Genomic DNA, 24,227 nt, shown 5'->3' with positions numbered 1-24,227 from the left:
TTATTTATTTAGCATTTTCATAACACTTAAACATATATGTATGTATATATGTATGTATAATTTATTACAATTCCTTGTTTTAATTTTTCTATTTAATTGAAAATGGATCATTATTATCTAAAACAAAAAAAAAAAAGAAAATTTTTAATCATTTACTAGGGCTCTGTAACAATCTTTATATTACTTCAAATTATATTTTCAATCTTCCTTTAATATATTTTGAAACGATTAATGATGCAGGAATAAAATCAGATGATGTTTTTCTTTCTTTCAGAAATCATCTAATTCTATTCTTGTTAATGATATTATTAATCTGCCTATGACTTTTTTCTTGACCTTTTATTTCTGATGCTATTAATCTAATTATCTGAATGAAATGTTAAATTAACTGATGTATTCATTAGTGATTTAGTCTTATATAGATATTAGTTTGCTCAGTTTAATTCATCAATTTCTTATTTAAAAAATATTTTTGATATATAGTTATTTTCATTAAGAAGACTCTGCTGATTGTATTTTGAGTTTTTTTTATTTATTTATTTATTTTGTGTTTCTGTCCTCTGAATTGCTGCCTCACTTTCATTATAGTCTGCTATATATGAAAGATAAATGGTACTATTCTAGTGTAATACTGTCACATCTAAATATTTAAGCAGTGACAGTATTACATATTTTTGAATATTATATTAACATTCTGTAAGACTTGATGTTCTTGTCGTGAATAAAATATTTAGTGATGTCATTTGAAGTTCAAGAATAGCTGATGTAGAAAATATTTCCAGTTCCTTTGTTTTCTGAAATCTTTTCTGAAATCAAAATGTTATCCAAATTATCTTTTGGTTTGTCAAGGGAAATAGGATTCAACAAATCCAGAGCAACACTAGTTTTGTAGCATTTAATAGTTTTGATATTAGCTAAAGTATCTTAACTCTTAATGTTCAATATGGCAAGTATCCACAACAGTTACCAAACCCCAAACTGCAAATAATCACAGTTCAAATAGTGTTATTCTTTGGGGGTCAAAATTGAAACTAAGCATTCTTCTGTGTAAGAAACAATGTTTAGCTTTGTTTCAGGAAGAACTTCAAAGAATTCCTGTTTGCACCCTATATGCTCTTTGGGAAATAGGGGATTATGAAGTGAATTTCTCTGGATTGTTTTGAGCAAATGAATACCTCAAGTGATGAATTATAATTCAGTGATATTTTATTAATGATTTATTTATTGTTTATTTATTAATGATTAGAGACAGAAAACTTAGACTTGGAGAAAATAAATAGAATGATATTTCAGTTAGGATTTATCAATTCTGAATAGGAGTGGAGTTACCACATTGTTGTTATTGCATCAGTTGTTTTCATTAGTAAGGATTGGGTTGACAAGGAGAGCATAATTATGGTAATACGAGTAAATGACACTAATTTGTTAGGCCTTACAACACCTTTGGAGGAGATGAAGACATATCTCACAATTCCTATTCTAATGAGAGTTCTGCAGCTTCCAAGTTACAGAGATGAGCATAAATTGAACGCTAAGACAGGAAATTGATACTCAGGAATCAATATCTAGTAGATATGTTTGAAAACATTTATATGCCATCAACTTAACTGTATTCAACCTACTTGGGCAAATGAAAATGGCATGACAACAGGTAATAATCAGCAACAGGTAAAAGCCACAGTTACAATGTCTACCAACAATCATTATTTTGTATCAGTAAATTTCATCCAAATTCATGCAATAGTTATAATTTTATGAATTTTATGCTCAACTATTTGCATTTCATTAACATCTTTTGTTCCTAATTGGATTGGAATTAATTATGTTGAAAGTACTGCAAGACATTAAAAGTTAATAGGTTGTTACAAGCTTTTGACTAGACCTGTTAAAAAAAAAAAACACTTCAAAATTGAAAAGGTACTTCTTCCAAACAAAAAGAAAAATTAAAAATAATAAATAGAATACTAATACAAAAGGTAGGGAAAAGGCAAGCTTTATCTAGTACATATGACACATCAAATATATTAGAGAAAGTGAGATATGGATGGGATGCAGAATAGGAACATACAAAATTTTAGCAGTTCAATAAGCAATGAAATTATAAATATGATGGAAAATTTACTTGTTACAAGTTTGAGTTTCTTCAGGTATCACTTTTGTAATAACGAAGACAACTGCTTCTGATTTGCTTTTGGTTCCCTTTTCCGAATGTTGGTATGGTGCTGAAAAGTAGAGTTATACTTTAACCATGTTTATGTGCTTTATTCTGAATGTAAATACTCTTCAATGCACAATTCAGTGTGTGGTGAAGGATTACTTTCAACTAAAGATGACATTATTTTATGTACCAAGATATAATTCAAAAGCACTTCAAACACATGCTGAGAGAGGGAGAGGGACTAAGAGATGTACAGATCTCACAAATATTGCTGTGTCCTGATAGTCTTCCTTCTCTCTCTCTTTCAATCTCTCTCCACATCACTTTCACCCTTTTTCTCGTGTATGTATAATACTTCAGCACTTTTACTCAAACCTTCACATCTTAGAATCCTCAGTCTTATTCGCTTTCTCTCTCCATTCTCTATTTCTCTCATGTTTTCTCTTGCTATTTCTTCATTAATTCAACTATTTCCACCTTCCCCTTCTTTCTCTCTTCCTCTTTCATTCATTCTACTATTAGATCTCTGCCAGTATCCCTTCCACTATCATTACTATAACTACCAGCTGCTTTACTTTATTTGAGTTACTTCTCTTAGTGTTTACAAAGAAGGTAGGTAGGAACATACTATTGTATAGATTGCTATCTTATATCAATTGTCTTCATCATAACACTAGCTTTTCCATTTAGCATTATATCTTTTACACATGATTCCTACAGACTGCTTTCCATAACCTTTTGTTGCCAACAGTAACAACAGTTTTCTAAATTTTTTTTCATCCCTTATTTTACTCTGTTAAAACACCTCCAGCACTATATAAACCACCTGAGTAGCAGAAACTATTGACTATGTCTACTGACTTCATTTCATGAGCATTCCAACTACTGTTTGAGGCATTAGCATTTCATAGTCTCATTTACCACCATTTTGGTCTTTCACATGTTAACCCTTCAGGTCTGTTGACTATGCTTCTAGGTTTTAAATTTTCTGCAACTCTTTAGAACTGCTTTGAGAGTCAAACAATCAGCATACAAAAGTTCTAAAGAACAGCCACTGGTTGTGACCACAAGAACAATGATTAATAGAAGGGTGCTTCAGTACAGAACCCTACTGAACGTTTACCTGTACACAAAATTGTCAGTGAACTCACTGCCAACTGTAATATTGCTAAAAGTACTCTTTACATGTTGTTTGTTATTCTCACTAGCCATTTTTACCCAGTTTCTTTTCTCCTATAGAGACTGTGGAGTGAAGGCCTCTGGGTTGAATGCTTAACTGAGTGGCTTGTTTTTTGCCTACAGTTTGTTGCAGTCATTGCACAAACTAAAACTATATTATCTAAACTAATCTTAAGCCCTGAACTAAATTTACTAAAGCTATTATCGGGTACTTTTGACTTCGCACATCATTTTTGGACCTCTTTCCAATGCACTTTTGCCTCTGCACCTATTGACAGTGCTTTTATCTATCAACTAACTTTCAAGTGTGCCCTACATGATCAACTAGAGTGTGTGTGTGCCACACATATCCTGCTGCTTTCAGAATTTTAACAATTATTCCTGATGATATTGAACTTGCTGCTTTCCTATCCTTCAGGTTTTTTTGGGGGTTATTTTGGGTTTTTTTGTAGCCTCATTAACCATACCGAAGCTGACCTCAGTAGTTTGCCTTTCAATTGGTTCCACTTGGGATAGTATTATCTTCAGTGTTACATAAGACATTCAAATCTTTGACACAAAAGAATTGGCAGATTCTGTCTCTTGATTCGGCAATTGTTTCATTAATTCATTTATATGTAGATGGTTTCGCATCTTTATCTTTCTACACCGATTGTATTTACTATTTTGCTTATATTCTATACAGGTTATATTGAAATTATTGATACTGAATAATAATAATAATAATAATAATAATAATAAGCTGAATCTTTTTGTTCTTTCTCAGATGTTCTCGCCGCCAGTTGCTGGTCAAGGAATCAAAAATGGAACCACAAATATGGACTCTATGTATTCTGGAGGATATAAAGCAGGTAAATATTTTTCCCATTGGGTAAATTTGAAGAGTGAACTTCATGATTCTGCAGGGTTTACACTCTGCATTTCGAATTGTGATAGCCTGTATGGAATGCAGACTGGAAGAAGTCTGACCATGTCTACGGTCTATTCTGTCCATATGGCCTGAAGATTCTAGTAGTGGCAACAACAAAAGAATGCAAGTCGTCTCAGTGGTAGATAGCCCAACACTAGGTGAAAAGCTTATGAAACTTGATGTGATAAAATTTATTTGGAGACTATTGTAACACAGTTCTGAGATGTGGGTGTGTGCAAGTGTCTTGCTCAAAATCACAACACATAGCATGGTCTGGGAATGATTGTGAACCCAATGCTCTAAACATTGAGCCATGTGCCTTCATACACACACAGACATGCATGTACACGCACACACATTTGTGGGTGAAGACGAGATGTCCCACTATGTCTTGAATTATGTGATGATTCGATTATAGATGAATGCCACAGTCATAAAAGTGGTGCCCCTTATTTTCAGTTTTTTGCCTAAAACAGTTTGGTCATTGGGAAAATTTTACTATAGAAACAGTTGAGGGTTTGCAACAGGAAAGGCATTCATTAGTAGAAAACCTGCCTCAATGAATTCTGTCTGACCCAATGATTTTAATGATACATACATGCATGTGATTGTATGTACATCCATGTATGAGTGTATAGCAAGAGAGAGAAGAAAAAGAGTGAGAGAGTGAAGGCTCGTGGCCTGGTAGTTAGGATGTTGCACACATGATGACTAGATTGTGGGTACAATTCCTGGACCTGGCAGTGCATTGTGTTCTTCAGTAAAATACATCATTACACATTGCTCTGTGATCACTTCGACATCTGACTTGTGGCACACCATGCACCTGTATAGGTAATGTCGATTTGACAGAGGGAGTGGGCTAATGTACAGCACAAACATTTGATCACTATAAACAAATCGTGTGTGCAAGTTGTTGAGCAAGAAATTGCGGAACTCATCTATCATCTACAACTGGAGAGCCCATAATATGTATATGTGTATATAAACATTAACACCCCCACCACAAGGAAATACCAGGTGCCATTGCTAGTTTATCTATGATACATAATTGCATATAATGTTCATGTATTTTACACATGCACATATATATATATATATCATATACACAATATATTATGTCAATTATATTTTACTATCTGTTTGTTATTTTGTGTGAGTGTATATGTAACCCATGCTAGCTTGGAAATATATATTCAGAAAATGTATGGATTATACATGAAGATAGGGAGGTTGACGAGTGTCAGCTAGTCCAAAGGGAAGAGAAACTTGATGGGTGTTAGTGTTAGTTAATAGTTAATATTAATGTATAAAAAGAAATATCATTGAAAAACAAAAGTGATGTAGATAATCAGTCAATGATATGATAATGAACAGAGAGTTGGTGTAATAACGGTGGTATTGATTATGAAGGTGATACATACATTCATAATGCATGTGTGTGTGTGCATATATGTATATAGGTATATTTACTTTTGTATGTGTGTGTACACTCACTGTGGGTGTTTGTATGTACATGCATGCGCGTGTGAGTGCTTGTGTGAATATTTGCATTCTGCAATGTCTTCACTCATATTCGCTCAAGTAAAAGTGGTGACATTATGTTGACAATTCCATGTCAACAAATTGACCGTAACTCTGTGCTTTTGACAAGTAGGATTAAAATCTTGTTACTTGAAAAACAGGAAAGGGTTAACAGCGGGAAGAGTATCTTGTATACATACCTGTACATACATATATATATATATCTACATATATTTATATACATGGCTGTGTGGTTGAAAAAAGTTACTTCCCAACTATGTGATCTTTGTTCAGTCCCACTGTGTTCACCTTGGACAAATATCTTCTGTAGCCCCAGGCCAACCAAACACTTAAGAATGAATTTAGTGGATGGAAAATGAAAGAAGCTTGATGTGTGTGTGTGTCTATCTGTCTGTCTGTCTACACACACACACACACAGTAATACTTCTCAGTTTTTGAGGACCTACTTTATGAGACCTCGGGTTTGTGAGCTTTTACGAGTTTTATTTTCTGTTTACAAGGTTTTGCTTTATGAGCAGTGTCTGGGAACATATTAACTCATATTGAGGCATTACTGTATATATATATATATATATATATATATATATATATATATATATATATATATATACATATATATATATATATATATATATACATATATATATATATATGTGAAAATTCACACACATATATTTGTGTGTTCCCTTTCCTAGATATGCGATGGTTGTAAATGAGTACCATCATCATACAGGCATGGTTGATTGTTTCCAGTCACCCACAGAAAATGTGTCTAGCTATGGGAAAATATTACTTGGAAACAGGTGAGGGTTGATGACAGGAAGGGCATTCAACTGTAGAAAATCTGCCTCAACAAATTACATGTGATCCACGCAAGCATAGAAAAGTGTACGTCAAATGATGATGATATACACACACACACATATATATACACGCACACAGATATTAGATATAACAAAATCGAAGGACACTGATGGTGATCTGCCTCAATAAGACATATATTAGTCTAGAAAAAAAGTGGAGTGAAATTTCTGTGATGAGTGCCATATCCAACATTTTGGACAGAGTCCTCTTCCAGAGTAAAGTAGAGAGGAGGCAAATAAAAGAAAGACAGCAGAGTTTTGCATCCTCTGTGTTTGAGTAGTTGGCTGCAGTTGATAGGGAACAGATAAGTGAGCTTGCATACTTTAGACAGGAAGTAGCTGGAGAGAAAAAAACTGGGTGAGAGATGGAGAAGAAAAGAGGAAAAGTGTATGTAGGTAAGGTGGAAGGAAAAATTGAGGTGAAAGTAAAGCTGAAGAATAAGAATAAGATTACTGAACTAAGATGTGGAAGAGTAGAAGGTAAAACAGTTTAACCCTTTAGTGTTTGCATTATTCTGCCAAAATTAATGCTTTTTTTATCCACATCGTTTTGAACTAATCATGCATTATCTTGTAGCTATGAGATCTTGATGAGGTAGCTGTTAATTTTTAAAATGATATTGTAGGGTTGGTGTGAGAGACCAGATCTGGCCAGTTTGAACATAAAACAGGCAGAATACTTTTGGCCGGATATGGCCGGTTTAAATGCTAAAGGGTTAAAGCCATAGGTTTCAAATTTGAATATGAAATGTTCTTTTCACTTTCTTCAGTTTGTGGAGATGCCACTCACTGATAAAAGGGTAATGGAATGGCCTGTTATGTTAAGTGGGTGATGACAAGTTGGCCTGGCATATATAGTATTGTATTTTGAATGTGTTCCTGAAAGTGATTGGTTGGGCAACAGCCTGTTTCTCTGGTGTAAAGTATCCTGCAAAGGTTGCTAATGACAGAGTTTCTGTATGAGGTTAGAAGTCATGCTGTGGAAGTTTGGGGCAACACGGTACTGTGACTTAGGCCTGGTGATAGTGGTAATGTTAATACAAGGACGGGTGGTGAGCACTTTTAAAAGTGCAGTCCATACATGAGCTGTTGTTCATTTCCAGTCTTCCATAGAAATGTGGAGAATGAAGAATTTGAACATTCAGTGTTCAAATTCTTCGTTTTCCCATTTTAATATTGTTCTTTACACTCTAAGTAGCCAAGAAATAAACTGGGACATCAGATGAAAGCTGAAGGTAGATTACCAAAAAACACACCATCAGAAGAAACCAGCCATGGTATTTTACTCTGAAAGACTCGTATGCCTGGATATCATATCCCTCCTCTTACTATATATATATATATATATATACATATATATATATATATATATGCAGACACACGCATATATACATATGTATATATGTATATAATGCTTGTGAGCAGTAGCATGAATTTGAACAACAAAGGCAAAGAAACATATTCAACACTGTACAAAATAAATTCTTAGTTCGTTAAAACTACCTGTTCTCAAGCATTTAAGCTTGAAGCAAGAAAACTAGTTGTATATTTTAGATTTTGGCTGATGAAAGAATATTGTTATAAGACAAATCTAAGGATATTGAAAGATTTAAGAATGTGATAAAGTAAGAGAATCTAATACAATTTTTTTACACAGCATCATTTGTACTTGCTATCACAGTGAATGGTCATATCTGAATGTTAATCAGATATACTCAATGTGGATATTAGTTAATTTGTTTGTCATTTAACTTATAAACATTGTTGATAAATTTTTGGAAAATATTATGGTGTAATGCTATGATAAGTCAATGAATTGATTTTATTTTGTAGGCCTAGATGATGCAAATTGGAGTAACAATGGACAAGGCTCTAGTTATGATTCAAGGGTAAGTAAACCACTTCTGCAGTAATTATCTATATTTTTCTAATCTGCTAAAACCTCTTCATCTACAAAGAACAAAGAAAGCTGTCTCTCGACTGAGGTTGACTTACTCTCTTCCATTTGCTAACAGATTATTTATAATGTGAAGAATTTTTTTAGGTCTTAAAAATGACTTTCCCTTTCTGTTCTAGCACATTGTGGTTACAGAGTCCTCTGTTAACTATTGTTTTAATGTTATTGTCATGCTAATCAAATAATCTAGTTTTATTATGATTTAAAGCGTTACTTCAATATTCACTTTTAACCCTTTTGATACTAAATTGCCTGAGATTGCCCTGGTTTTATGACACCAACTTCCTGTTTTAAAGTGATCTAAATTAAAACCGTCCATCAAAATTTCATGTTAATTTATGTTCTAAAGACCAGCTTAACAGTGACAGATATTTTACTAAATTCTTCATTATTTTCCAAAATCGCTGTCTTCCACACATACGGGTTTGTCCTTTCAGGTGCTGGTGCCACTTAAAAAGCACCTGTGCCAATGCTGCATTGGTACACCTGTGCTGGTGCTGTGTAAATACACCTGTACCGGTGGCTCATAAGAAGCACCCATCACACTCTGTTAAGTGGTTGGCGTTAGGAAGGGCATTAAGTTGTTAAGTGGTTGTTGGCATTAGGAAGTGGAAGCTGTAGAAACCATGCCACTATAGACAGTTGTAGTCTGGACAGCTACCTGCTAGCCAGCTCCATGTCAAACCGTCCAACCCATGCTAGCATGGAAAGTGGACGTTAAATGATGAGGGTGATGATTATTTTCAAAATGAAATGAAACAAGGACCATGTAATTCAACAGAAATATTGTAACAAAAGGATTAAGAGGAGAGAATTTGATGCTGTTTAATTTATTCCCACTGCTAATCAGATACTGTGACTGCATCTGTACTTTATAGTGTGTGTGTGTGTGTGTCTCCTCGAGAAGCTGATCTACTGTGGTACATCTAAATGTAGACAATATTATTACATAGTTAAATACATAATAGACACAAGCAAGAGTAGGTTCAATGTAGCATCTCTTTCTCTCTTCATCAGATAGTTGAAAGACACTTTTTAATAAATGAAAACAATGAAATTTATTCTCTCCATGTGTGGATAGTATTAGAGAGAAGAAATTCAGCTCTTATGTACTAGTGTGGGTGAATCTATTTCTATTGCATTTTGTTTTTATATATAAATATTTATATCTAACCTATAAACAAGCATGGGCTGTTTAACTTAACCCTTTAGCATTTTAACCAAACATATCTGGCCCTTTACATTTTACTTGTTTTTATGTTCAAACCAACCAGATACAGTTTTTCATAACCCTGACCCTACTATGTCATTCTCAAAATAAACAGCCACAGCATCAAAATCTCAGAGCTACAAAATAATGCATGATTAAGTTGAAAGAATGTGAATAAATAAGCATTACATTTGACAGAGTAATCTGAATGCTAAAGGGTTAATATCGTTATTGCCACCTCCCCAACTGCATTTGGAAAAGAGAATTTTAATTTTGCTTAGCAACCGTTGATAGTTTTGGAGTCACTAACTTTAGTATCTGAGAGACGAGCAAATGAGCTAAGAAGAAAACAGACAAAAAAATTGCTACAATAGGTATTTTGATGGTTTGATATGATAGCATGGGATTAATGATAGTCATGTTTGCATTTGTTCCCCCCACCATTTGGCAACCAGTGTTAGTTTGTTTAGGTCCCTGTAACTTAGCAGTTCAGTGAAAGAGACTAAATGAATAAGTTTCAGATTTAAAGTTAAGTACCGGAGTTGATTTGTTTGACTATATCTTTCACAGTGCCCCAGCATTGTTACAATCGAATGAGTGAAACAAGGAAAATAATAGAAGAATATGAGGGCCTCCATCAGTCAGGGTTGACTCTACCTTTATGTTGTGTAGGGCTGGGCTTTTTGTTCTTGTTGTTGTGAAGACTGGCTGTTGCATGCAAGTTTCTCATCTACTGACTGCCATTGTTCAAAAGATAGGTCTCATCGCCTTAGGACCAATACACCTTGATACCAGTGTTATCACAGACATTACTGTCAGAATTCAAAGAGATGAAACAGATATCACAAGGTATTCTCTCTGATGTTTTAGCAGCTCTGCCAATCTCCTACCAGTCAAGATCTTCACACATTTTAGCTCTTTGTCAGCCTTGATAGAATGAAAAGCGAAGTTGAACTAAGCAGGATTTGAATTCAGAACACAAAAAGCTAGAATAAATACCACAAAGTATTCTCTACTACATTCTACTGACTGCCAATTCACTATCATCATTTACGATATATATAGACATATACACACACAAGTGTGTGTCTATATAATGAGTGTGGAAAGGAGTTTCATGCTTGTATTGGATTTGATTAATTGCTTGTGTCTGTAAAGAAGCAAAAATCTTGTTTAAAAAAAATCAAGTGGTACATTAGAGAGGATAGTAAGCAACTTTAAAGTAGACCATCAAAATGATAATGAACCAGATAACATGTAGCTCTTGTAATCTGGTTCTTTATCATTCAGCTATTTACTTATTGTCCTATTGTTCACATTGGCATTTCCTTCTGTGATAATTAATCAGATTTCTGTCATTTATAGTGCAAGCATGGCTATGTGGTCAAGATGTTAGCCTCCCAACAACGTAGTTTCTGGTTCAGTCACACTACACAATGCATTGGGCCAAGTGTCTTCTGCTGTAGCCTCTGGCCAACTAAAGCCTTGTGAGTGCATTTGGTTGGCAGAAACTGAAAGAAGCCCAACGTGTGTGTGTGTGTGCGCACATGTTTGTGTCTCCTTGTCTTGATGTTGCATGACTACTGTAAATGAATGTTATTCATTTCCGCTATTTTGTGAAAACATGTCTGGCTATGGGGAAATACTACTTTGCTTGGAAATAAGTAGGGGATGGTTGCAAAGAAGAGACATCTGGCTGTAGAAAATTTTCCCCAATGAACTCCTATGCAAGCATCATCATTGTTTTAACAATGATGATGATGGTATGGGATGAATTTTAATATTTTGGTTTAAACTGTAAATTTGGGGAATTACCATTTAGCCACAGCAGTAACAAAACTATTCCAAGGTGTAGGTCATAGGTTTACTTTGTATATAAGGTGCAATGTCTGTAATGACCCACATTGATTAGTGCTTAATTTAAATGCTGCTGTTAATGAAAAGGGTGAGCTGTTCAGATATTCATTTCTATTTTTTGTTCTCAAGTTTTTAGTTTTATAGACTATGGCTGTCTCTCATCTCAACAAGTCAGACAAGTGAGTGAGTCAGCCAGAAAGACTGCTTTAGTTCACCTGTCATCACCCTAAGCCGGGTATTTGGAGGCAATATTGACATTTTCTGTCACTAGGGGGATCTCAAACATGTTTTTTGGATAATTTCTTGTTATATTTACTCTTATATTGCATTCTTCCACTTTATTGAAGTACTGTGCAAGATAAAAAGAATGAAGTGCATGTTAAATTTTGTATATAAAAAAAAATTATATATGCAAATAATTACATATTCAATATTGTAACATTTGTTCACACGCGCACACACATCCTATGTGTGTGTGTGTGTGTCTCTCTCACTATATATATATATATATATATATATATATATATATATATATATATTAAACACTCCTACAACACCTGGTATAAAGCTACTTCTCCCACCATTTTCAAATACTCTCCCCTCTTGTATACTTCCACTTAATCAAGGGAGCTTTTTTTTCCCTTTTCTTGTTCTTTTCCTGACTTGCAAGTTATTCAGGAACCTCACTAGGGCTGGTGGCATGAAAGTAGCTTCCATTATACACTATAAAGTGGTTGGCTTTGGGAAAGGCAATCAGCTGTGGAAACCATGCCAAAGCCAACAATGGAGCTCCAATGTCAACCGATGCCAGCATGGAAAACGGACATTAAATGATGATGATGATGAGGCACACGCACGCACACACACACACTGTGTATCTTCATTGTTTGATGATGCGAATCCAGTTGTTTGATCATCTAGACAACTTACTGAATTAACTGTGAAGTGGCTGAGCATTCACTTTGCTGGCACATCTACCTTTGGCATAATTTTCAGGCTGATTTGTTATGACACAGTGTGTGAGACTTAGCTGCATATTTTGAATTACTGGCACAATCCACCTGGCAAGCTTCTATATCGTTCCCACCTTCCCCAGTTGCATTCACAAGGTGTGGAGGTCAGTCCAAAGCTGTAGCAAATAACATTTGTCCAAGATGCCACACAATGGGATTGAACACAGGAGCTAGTGTTGTAAAGCAAGCTTCTTATTCCTTTCATCATGCTGTGGTGCACCTAAGTACTTACATTCGCTAATAGATCATTTTTGGAGAGTAACAGTTTTTTTTATATATCATAGATATGTTTTCAAGTTTTTTAAAAAAGAATTTTTTTGTTAGTATTTTTAATTTATTTGTTATTATTTATTTTATGATATTACTGATACAATTCACTCTTTTCATTTTAGCTTTATGATAACCAAACATACAATGGACAGGCAAATGAAAACATGCACTCGTTTATGAATAATGATATGTCTCTCCTTAGTAAGTATCTGCTTTTTATTTGGGAAAACCATTGTTGGCAGTTAAGTGAGGGATTGGTTATGTATAAATTATGTACTAATATTACTTGGCAACAAAATTTATGATGTGATTTTTCTTATGCTGGCAAATTACCCATTTTATTATATCTACTGTGACCGACACATGTTCAGTTTACAGTTTTGGTCATATTGGAGAACTTACTATGAATCCAGTACAAAATGTTTAATGACAAATTAATTATAGTGAATTAATGGAAATGATTAGTGAATTTGTTTTGTATAGGGACAGTTAGGAGTATTAATATCGCCCACTTTGAGAACTACTGGGCTAAGAGGTGAAATACTTCTGATAGTGAGATCCTTGCTGATGATACAGAAAGGTTTCCACCATTGCAGTGGATTCAGAAGAAGAGCTTGCACTATACCTCTGATTAGCTCCTGCTGATTCTGTAAGAGGCAAAGCACCTCTGATGTTTATTTCCCCCAACTTTATCAAGAAAGATATGTACAACTTTATGAATAGGAAAGTGACTTTGTTTGTTTTTTTTGGAAATACAACTTTTCCTATCTATATTTACCCTCATCACAATATTATTACTGAATCCTTCCTATTACTAACAAAGTTTCCAAAGTAAAAAATCTTTGTGTTGGCATGAATGTCAATAATTTTAATTCTTTGACTTAAAGAAACCCTATCAATTTTGATTTCATTTACATTATGTAACCTAAAATGTCAGACAGTTTCGACTGTCACATATATTGGCTAGCATGCTAAGCTTAAAGGTCATTGTTGAGCTGAAAGTATAATATTCAAGGTATAACCAGCATATTCTGAAATAAAATGACATGCTTTTGAATGTGACAAAAGCTGGATTCGATGGATGTGTGAATAAAAGCCATGTAGGTTCAGGTTTAGTTTCACCATGCAACAGCTTGGGCTAATGTCTTTCTACTATAGCCTTGGGTTGACCAGTGCCTTGTGGGTGAATTTGATACAAACTGTGGAAGCCCGTTGAGTGTGTGTGTGTTTGTTCTCATTGTTTGACAACCAGTTTTGGTTTGTTTTTGTCCATCTAACTTTAACTTAACAATTCTGCATGAGAGCCTGACAGAATAAATACTGGAATCAATTACTTTGACTAAACCGTTCAAAGCAGTACCCCAGGATGACCATAGCCCAACAGTTGAAGCAAGTAAAAGATAAAAGATGATACTATCTTAGAAACAATTTGTGATGTAAAATGATAAGAAATAGTTTAAGTAAATGTATAGAATAACACCTGTAAAATTTCTGCAAGCACTGGGCTTCTCAACTTTTAATGATCTTCCATGGCAGATACACACCTATAAATAACATTGCTGATATTGTATGCCAAAAGCTGGGCTTCCTCTTGAGAACTAAACATATACTTCTGAGGCACTTTTATTGAACTTTACTATGTAATCCTCAGTAGATACATGTCAGTTGTTTCAACTATAATGAGAAGAATACAGAGCGTATGTTAGTTAGTCTTCTATATGTTTACATAATTCATAACGGGGGCCCATAGTGTGTCAATCACTTGACTCTGGTGGAATAAAAATTTGTTTTGTAAAAATAACACTTGAAAACCTCGTAAACAAGATATTTTCTCAAGATAATGGATATTTTTACACAGGTTAGTTATTTAGCTTTAACAACACTAGTGGTTGGTCTTCCTGTGAAAGAGTGTTCATGCTAAAAAGTTTTAAGTGTGCTGCATATCAAATCAGTGCACAGTATTTTTAGCAAACTGTTTTTGTGTTTGACACAACAGCAGCAGAGGAAGATGATTAGAATATTGGTACTGAGCAGAAATGTTTTGTTTGAACCCTGCTAAGGTGAAGCAACTGTGATGATAGGAACATTTTTTTAATTGAGATGCTGTAGATCAAGGATAATACATAGATAACTAGATAGATAACATTATCTAAGGAAGCTGAGGTTGTTAGAGAAACTGTTGATGAGACTAGGTCAAATTAAAAGAAACTGGTTCTCTAGATCTGGGTAGTTTTAAATAAAATTGTGATTGGAGTTAGTAACAGGAAATGGTGTATATGTCGTCTTGCAAACTATGGAGAGTGTCTTTGTAGGACAACAAAGAGCAACTTCTGAACAGACTGTAAAGTCTAACCTTGGCTGCAGATTTAGTGTGTGCGTGTGCCTGTGTGTGCCCATAAGTATACATATATATATGTATATATATATTTGTGTATGTATCTCTCTCTCTCTATACACATACACACACACACAAACACATATATATATATATATATATATATATATATATATATATGTACACAAACACATGCATATCCATCCTTATCATAATGAGCAGTGGAAAACTGCTTGCAGGCAGTATTTCTGCTTGTATATATATATATATATCATAATTATTATTAGGAAGAAATAAAAAGAAGTAGGCAGATATAAAAAGATATATATTTATAACAGGAATTAGTGAAAAGAAACAAAGGTACTTATCTCACGCCAAACAAAAGCTACCTAACCTTTGGCAAATGTTGTTGTGTAAAACAAAGTGTTACTAGTTAGTTGGTTGGAGACTGCACTAGCATAGAAGACTGAACTGGTCTATGTCACAAATTAGGCTTATTCTATATATATATATATATATATTTGTGTGTGTTCTTATCATATGCTTGAACATACTTTTTTCTTATATTATTAAAGCTTGCATGAGTGGGAAGGTCTTTTTCTTTTTATTTATTTATTCCTTTTGTAACTGGATTTATCTTTCATACTACTGATTAGTCAGCTGAGGTAGTGGGGTGATGCTTGCTTTTTTTTGTGTGCATGTGTGTGTGTATGATATATGCACATATATATATATATATATATATATATATATATATATCTTTTGTTTGTTTCTTGACTGTGGCCATACTGGAGCACTTCCCTGAAGGGGTTTTAGTTGAACAAATTGACCCCGCAGGACTTATTTCTTAAGCCTAGTACTTATTCTATTGGTCGCTTTGTTCAGCAAACTAGCAAAGCATACTTAATTGCCTTTCTTAAGCTTACAATGCAATGATAGTAAATTTTATATTAAGTGTAGAGACAGTCTTTGTTATTTTTATGTATCTCCTTTTATATTGCAATTGATAAGCAAAACCATTGTTGCTTACTAGTTTTCAATGGGTAAATCAATGGCTTGCTGCATTTATGGCAATGATCGTGACATGGGTATATCTTTTATTTTCTGCTAGTCTTTAGTTATTGGACTGTGGCCGTGCTGGTTGCCTTGAAGCATTTAGTCAAACAAATTGACACTAGTATTTTTAAAGTCTGGTACTTACTCTGTTGGTCTCTCTTGCCAAACTGCTATGTTACAGAGACTTAAACAAACCAACACCGGTTATCAAATGGTGGTGGTGGTGGTGGTGGTGGTAGGGAACAAACACAAAGACGTGCATGTACATATGCACGTGTGTGTGTGTGTACACAACAGGCTTCCGTGCAGTTTCTGTCTACTAAGTTTACTGACAAAGCATTTGTCTGCCCAGGCGATAGTTGCAGACATGTGCGCATGGTTTCCTGCAGTGGGACTGAACCTGAAACACAGCACCACTGTATTTTACACAAATAGCCTCTGATGTCACAGTAATGACTTTATATGTACATAACGCATGCTCTCTTATTTTATTTTATTTTCATTTTCTTAGTTTTCAATCCTGTGTTAACATTCAAATTTTGTTTTTGTCAGGCAAAAATACCGATATTCCCTATAATCGCTCAGGATACTCATCAAGGGATAACTCAGTACCATCTCAGGTAAGAGGCGTTTTTTCTTCTCCATTTCACTATAATATATCCATTAACTGAGAATTACAAGTCCAGTTTTGCAGGTTGTGAAAAATCTTTGAAGAGCTATGTATGTATATATATATATATATATATATATATATATATATATATATAATCATCATCATTAGCATTTAAACTAGCCAAAGCTGGCCCCAAATTTTCTACCTGTCTTATGTTCTCAAACTGGCCGGGTCTGGCCATTCACACCTACTTAACAATGTCATTGCAAAAATCAACAATCACATCATAGAAATCTCAAAGCTACAAGTTAATGCATGATTAATTCAAATCAGTGTGAATGAATATGCATTAGATAGAGTAATCTGAATGCTAAAGGGTTAACTCTTTCCCCTAATTTTAGGTTCCCTAATGTTCATGCTGATCTGGCTTTGTGTACTCAGACACATTTATTTATGTTTCTGAGTCTCCCATTTTTACACAAAGTATCAATGTTTTATATAATAAAATGGTGAAATGACAGAATCATGGGAATGTTGAATAGAATTGCTTCAGTTTTTGTAACAACTCTGCACTTTAAATTCAAATCTTATCAAGGTTAACCTTACCTTTCATCCTATCATGGTCAATAAAAAGAGAAAATTACCTGCCCAGGGCACTGGATTGGTGGAATTATGAGAGCATCAGACAGGATGCCTTATAGTATCTGTTCCAACTCACCAATTTTTTCAGTAACACTAATAACGACACAAGTCCCAGGCTGTGTCAGAATTGCCCTTTTCTTTTCTAAACACAAGTGGCTTGGAGAGAGTTGTCTTGCATATATGAGTAATAGCTGATCTTCAAGAAACCTTGTTCAAGCCTGCACTTTTGAAAGGAACTTTCCCAATGCAGATATTTAGACCATCTATAAGAGATGACAAAGGCCACTTGTATAACAAACATGAGTCTAACACAGGGGTTCTCAACTGGGGTCCATATAAGTTTGGATGGGGTGTCCACGGATGCAATATATGGTAATTTTTCAGGGGCCATGAAAAAGCTGTACTTCAGACCATTATGACGATACAGTAGGGTTTTTTAAACATCAAATGGCTATGGGGTCCACCCAAGTAAAATAGGAATCAAAGGGAATAAAAAAAATGGTTGAGAACCCCAGGTCTAACATATAGAAAGACTGACAATATTCAATACTAGATTTGTAAATGTTAATTATGTAATACTGTATAATTACATTTATTAGCTATGAAGAATTGTAATCGCTAACAGTTAATCATGTGTATGTATATGTATATATATATATATATATATATATATATATATATATATATATATATATATATATATATGTGTGTGTGTGTGTGTATCTGTGTGTGTATCTATGTATGTCACTCAGAAAGTTACTTTTCTGTTGTACCTTAAGATAGTTAATCTTTCAACACCTCCCTTCTACCATTTGTTTTAGTTTTCTTTTATAATTCTTTTTTTGCAGGCCTCACTCAGACTTGACTGCTGACCTTCTACTAACATCTGTTTCTAGCCTGGTTATCTTGTGCTCTCTTTCTCTCCTACCTTCTTGCTCAAATCATTTCCATTAGTGCTTTATTCAGCACCAACAGAAAGCATTTCATTTTCCTTCCAAAGCAAGGCCCTACTGAAAATCAGAATTGACATACATGTACAAACTTATTCTATTTATATTTGCACATTCAGACCCCTATTATGTCCTCGGATTCTGATGTTTGTTTGTTCATTCGTTCATTCAAGTGAGTCAATACTTGTGAATAAAGTTAACAAACACATTTCTTGACTATATATTTCTGCACATTCATTTAATGCAATTTTCTTTTATTTTCCTGCTACAGTTTTTGACAATTATTGGAGAGTATATATCATGAAACAAGCTTCCTTTTAGAACAAAAATTTATATAATAACAGCATTTTCCTTTTAGAACAAAATTTTATATAACAGCCGTTCCAAAAAAAAAAAAAACAACTTTTTTACACCAAAATAATGTTGAGATGAAATTAACAGTTTTTGTATGTTTTTGAATGGCTAATATATCTTTCATGCTGTAATTGTTTTAGTTTTAACACAGTCTCAGATCAGATCACTTGCTAGGCAAGAAATTTATATTATGTCAGACTTAGCATATAATAACTATCACCTTATGCTGGTGGATAAATTCCTGATGTGACATAAAACACCATTTAACTCCACAATGACTAATCTGTCATAAGATTCAATAGTTTTTTTTTATAGTTTCACCTTAACTTTGTCAATTAAAAACTTGATCCTTTTATAATGAAGATTATTTTTTACATTATGCCAAATTTTAGAATATTTTTTTAACTCTTTAATATTCAGATTTCTCCATCAAATGTAAAGCTTATTTATTTACGTTGTTTTTTGAATTAACTATTATCTTGTAGCTTCAGAATTTTGATGATGTCATTGTTTAGTTTTAGAATAACTCTATATGGTACATGTGAGAGGACAGATCTGGCCAGTTTGAATGAAAACGGGTAGAAAATTTTGGGCCAGATATGGCTGGCTTAAATGCTAAACAGTTAGGAACCCAATACAAAAACAAAATCATTTTTAAACAAGTATCCAGAAAACCCCCCACAAAATATTTCCAAACTTTTAGTTATTGACTTTTATCATTTTGTCTTTTTTTTCCATGCAATGAATGTGTACATGAAGCTAACATTATTAAAACAAAATATAGTTTTTCAGATAATATTGGAGTAATTAGTCTCATAATTATAGCCATCATGATACTTTGGGAAATCTTTGGAGTAATTTTGACTAGAATACTAAATAAAAGGAATAACACTTAAAACCTATTTTATTCTTAATTTTATAACTATTCACTTTATCTATCTCATGGGTGCTAACCCATGGCCTCCAGAAGCTCTTTAAATCATTTGATTCTGACCAATGTTAAGAACCAGTAATTGAAAGCTCACACCTGATGCTGAGTTTAGTCATGTTGAAAACATTGTTTTTATAAGTAAGTAGTAGTTGATGTTCTTTGTAGAACTTCTTGGAGAAATTATTTAGCCACTTAATGTAAGATTGAACATCTGAGCCTTTTGACATCTATAAGCACCTATATCATCATCATCATCGTTTAACGTCCGCTTTCCATGCTAGCATGGGTTGGACGACTTGACTGAGGACTGGTGAAACCGGATGGCAACACCAGGCTCCAATCTAAATATATATATATATATATATATATATATATGCATGTGTATATGTATGTGTATGTATATAAAGTCAATTTTATGAGATTGTTTATACATATATATATTGATGATCTTCCTATCATGTATATGCATGTATATATGTATATATATGCATGTGTATATATATGTATATGCATGTATATATGTATGTGTGTATATATGTATATGCATGTGTATATATATGTATATGCATGTATATATGTATGTGTGTATATATATGTATATGCATGTGTATATGTATGTGTATATATGTATATATATGCATGTATGTGTGTGTATATATATATATATAGGAAAATGAAAAATAAGGTAGAATGCTAAACTGGAGGCATATTTTAATAAAGATTTCCAACCGGCTTTCATTGCGAAGCAAATTTTCAAGAAAGAGAATGAAAATGTTTTTTACAAAGGAGTACAAAATGAAGAAAATAATATATAAAAAAAATAATATATAAAAAAATAAATATACCAATACATTATATTGTCTTTGAGCTTTTGAAGTTCAATGGTAATTCATGTATATAATGGTTGGAAAAATAAGGATGCATGAGAATTGAGAGTTGAGTTAGGTTTTAAAAAAGGGTTAAAAGTTTGTGTTAAGCAGGAAGTGTGGTGTCAAAACAGGAAGTGTGTGTAAGGGGAGACTGTTTTTAGTTGGAGTTATGAACTCTTTTTCAACAGGAAGTGACCTTATTTCTCTAGTAACAGACAAACTTCCTGTAGAAAAAGAGTTCATAACACCAACTAAAATCATTTGTCTCCCCTTACACACACTTCCTGTTTTGACACCACACTTCCTGCTTAACACAAACTTTTAACCCTTTTTTTAAACCTAACTCAACTCTCAATTCTCATGCATCCTTATTTTTGCAACCATTATATACATAAATTATCATTGAACTTCAAAAGCTCAAAAACAATATGATGTATTGGTATATTTATTTTTTTATATATTTTCTTCATTTTGTACTTCTTTGTAAAAAACATTTTCATTCTCTTTCTTGAAAATTTGCTTCGCAATGAAAGCCGGTTAGAAATCTTTATTAAAATATGCTTCCAGTTTAGCATTCTGCCTTATTTTTCCTTTTCCTATTATTTCTCCACGTGCGGTTAATACAGCCCCACTATTTACTGTCTTATATATATATATATATATATATATACATGTATGTATATATATATCTTTATACATGTATGTACACACACACACACACACACACATATATATATACATACACATGTACACACATACAGGATAACACAAGTATGACTCAAAAGAGATGTAAGGAAGAATGTAATGATCGAGAAGGTGAATGACAATGACCTTTTTGTGTGCACAGTCTGTGACAGACCATGCCTGTCTTTTGCTGGCCTGAAATCACATCTGTGAACGTATGGAAAATGAGCCTCCACCAGCTATTCTGCTTATATGTCTGTGCACACCTTTGAATGCAGTGTATGCCAGAAGGTTTGCAAATCCAACGGAGGCCTCAAAAGACATTTTAAGATCCACAAAGAGCAGAACTTATCTGCAGCTCTTGGTGGTCCAAACTGGAGGTGCAATCTGTGTGGGTGTCTTTTCAGAACATTGTCTGGTTTAAAAAGCCGCATCAGATGCCATGATGGTGCTAAGGTGTAGGTACAGGAGGTGGTCAAACTCTGCAAAAGGAGTAGACAACCACCACATACATATGTGTGTGTGTATATATATATATATATATATATATATATATATATATATATATATATACTTTATTTAAAAGCAGCAGAAATATAACAAAAAAACCGTTACTCTGAGTTTCACGTTCCCGTTCATCGGACAGTTTTGTTAGAAATACTCTACCTCTGGTATTTGAGTACTCTTTTTTCCACCTTGTTGCACATTTCATGTGCTTACTCCGGTATATATATATATATATATATATATATATATATATATATTTCTTTATTACCCACAAGGGATAAACATAGAGGGGACAAACAAGGGATTAAGTCGATTACATTGACCCCAGTGCGTAACTGATTAACTGATACTTATTTAATCGAGACCGGGTAAAACCATTTTCACAGTTTATTGAATTTAAATTAAACAAGGCGTCACTAGATTTATTGATGTAATAATGGCTTGAGATTTTACACACTATATTATAATTACTACCAATTTTACTAAGTTTCAGATATTTACAGCATGTAAGACACATTAGCACTTCAGAAACTGTTAACTGCACTTCTGCATTTGTTATTTGGTGTCCAAATTTTTTGTTGCTCCAACCATGACCTGGTTACCGACATGGTTCCCTTGCAATTTTCAGAGTTAACCAGTAACATTTATTCTAAATAACATTTACTCACCCAGTAATGTATGTTATCTGTTTCTTGAAATTTGGAATTTATCTCAGAATGTTATGAGAGCTGTTCCATTAAGTTCTTATTTTAAAATGTTTTATTTTTTATCTCTTGATCCAGGGCTTGTTGGGTAATAGTATGCCCATGTCTCCAGATTCATTGTCTCCAGTAGCCAAACCAGGTTCTCCATACTATGGTTTTAACAGTAAAAGAACATTAGAAGAACCTTTACGTGGTAAGTCTTTAAATGTTATATTTGATTATGAATTTTTAAAGTCCTCAGATGGAGTTTTCATTATTCTTGGATTCTTACATCCAAGGTAGATTGAACCTGCTTCTGAGGAAGAGGATTTCACATCATTTATAAAAGAAATAAACGTAATTAGAAATTTGGGACAACCTAGTCTCTTTATCTGAGAATCTCTTCGTGTTATAAAGAGACCAAAGTAATTTCTTAACTTTGACTGTATGTTCTGGTGTAAGATTCATCTTATCATGGTTTTGCCTTTCTGAGAGAGGTGGTTTGAATTATCAGCATTCCACAAGCCAGGTTTCATTATCATAGCAGCACAGAACACGTGTAAACACTGATGATCTAAAAACGCAAATGGTCAGAATGGTAAGAAGTTCTTCAGAACCATTGTTCAGGAAGTCCGAGCAGCATTATAATAACTGACCATCCACTCTAGTTACTCAGGTATCAGAAGGTGTCAACATTCTTGACCATTTCACAGTCCATTGCTTCATCTGAACTGGTTCTACGTCATATCAGAATGTTGTTTGTACATCTCTCTCGGGTGATGACGATGACGATGATGATGATGATAATAATTTTGATACAATTTGTCCATTCAGTTCCACTTCACTGACATTGCTTATTATTTTGTTGGTTCCAAATTAAGTTTGGAACTCCACTAATTACAAAGACATCTCCTGGAGTCCAAACATCAATTGTAAAATATATGATGGATCATGTTCTTTTATTCTTTTTGGTCTTATTATCCCATTATAATTTTTTCAGGTGCAAGAGCAGGAAAATACACACCTCCCAATCCTAATTCACAAAAACGAAGGAAAAGTGGTTCAGTAAGTATATAATTCCTGTTTGTCTTAATTACCAATATATTACGTTAACAGTTTCGGAGCTCTGAACGTTGACATTCACAATTAGTTTTAAACATTATTATTGGAAATAATCTGGCAGGATTTAAACGATAAGTTATAAAGCCATTTTAAAGAATTTTGTCTGAGAAAGAAGTGAGTTGGAAAATGAGTATCTAAAAGAGGCATTGAAAAACTTAGAAAAAAAAAAAAGCATATTGTTGTGAAAATATTTTGTTGAAATGTGTACAAAAATATCCTAAGCTGGTGGCCTGTGGTCCAACAGAAGTATATGGTGTTTGAAAAGTAATATAGTTACTTTTACCATAGACTTGGTGCAACTAACAGGATTTTGGTTACGTGTCTTGATACAGGACAATCTTCTGACCAGCTTTGGAGATGGTTCTTCACAAAAGACTAATATGACTTTGCTGTTGTGAGGAGAATGAGGGATTACAGAAAAAAAAAAGAATACTTAGCTCAGTGGTTAGAGCAGTGGTTCCCAAACTTTTTTTTTTTTGACACTTTTTCTACATAAATTCTAAAAAGTAATATATAGA

General features: G+C 33.6%; 1 protein-coding gene across 23 annotated transcripts in view; it reads left to right on the top strand.

The window, feature by feature from the left end:
• LOC106868645 (transcription factor 12) overlaps window positions 1-24,227 on the top strand; it is a 145,414-nt gene that overhangs the window by 49,913 nt on the left and 71,274 nt on the right. For all 23 annotated transcript variants that reach the window (XM_089365770.1, XM_089365781.1, XM_089365771.1 and 20 more), the window contains 6 exons: window positions 4,104-4,188; window positions 8,490-8,545; window positions 13,086-13,164; window positions 16,907-16,974; window positions 22,687-22,801; window positions 23,588-23,652. In XM_089365770.1, coding sequence (XP_089221896.1) covers window positions 4,104-4,188; window positions 8,490-8,545; window positions 13,086-13,164; window positions 16,907-16,974; window positions 22,687-22,801; window positions 23,588-23,652 — 468 coding nt within the window. The remainder of the gene's footprint in view (window positions 1-4,103; window positions 4,189-8,489; window positions 8,546-13,085; window positions 13,165-16,906; window positions 16,975-22,686; window positions 22,802-23,587; window positions 23,653-24,227) is intronic.

This window comes from Octopus bimaculoides, chromosome 18 (assembly GCF_046866305.1).
Source record: "Octopus bimaculoides isolate indiv1 chromosome 18, ASM4686630v1, whole genome shotgun sequence".
In the NCBI taxonomy this organism is placed as follows: Eukaryota; Metazoa; Mollusca; class Cephalopoda; order Octopoda; family Octopodidae; genus Octopus; species Octopus bimaculoides.
The sequence above is the reverse complement of the archived record's forward strand: the minus strand, read 5'-3'. Positions and strand labels throughout refer to the sequence as shown.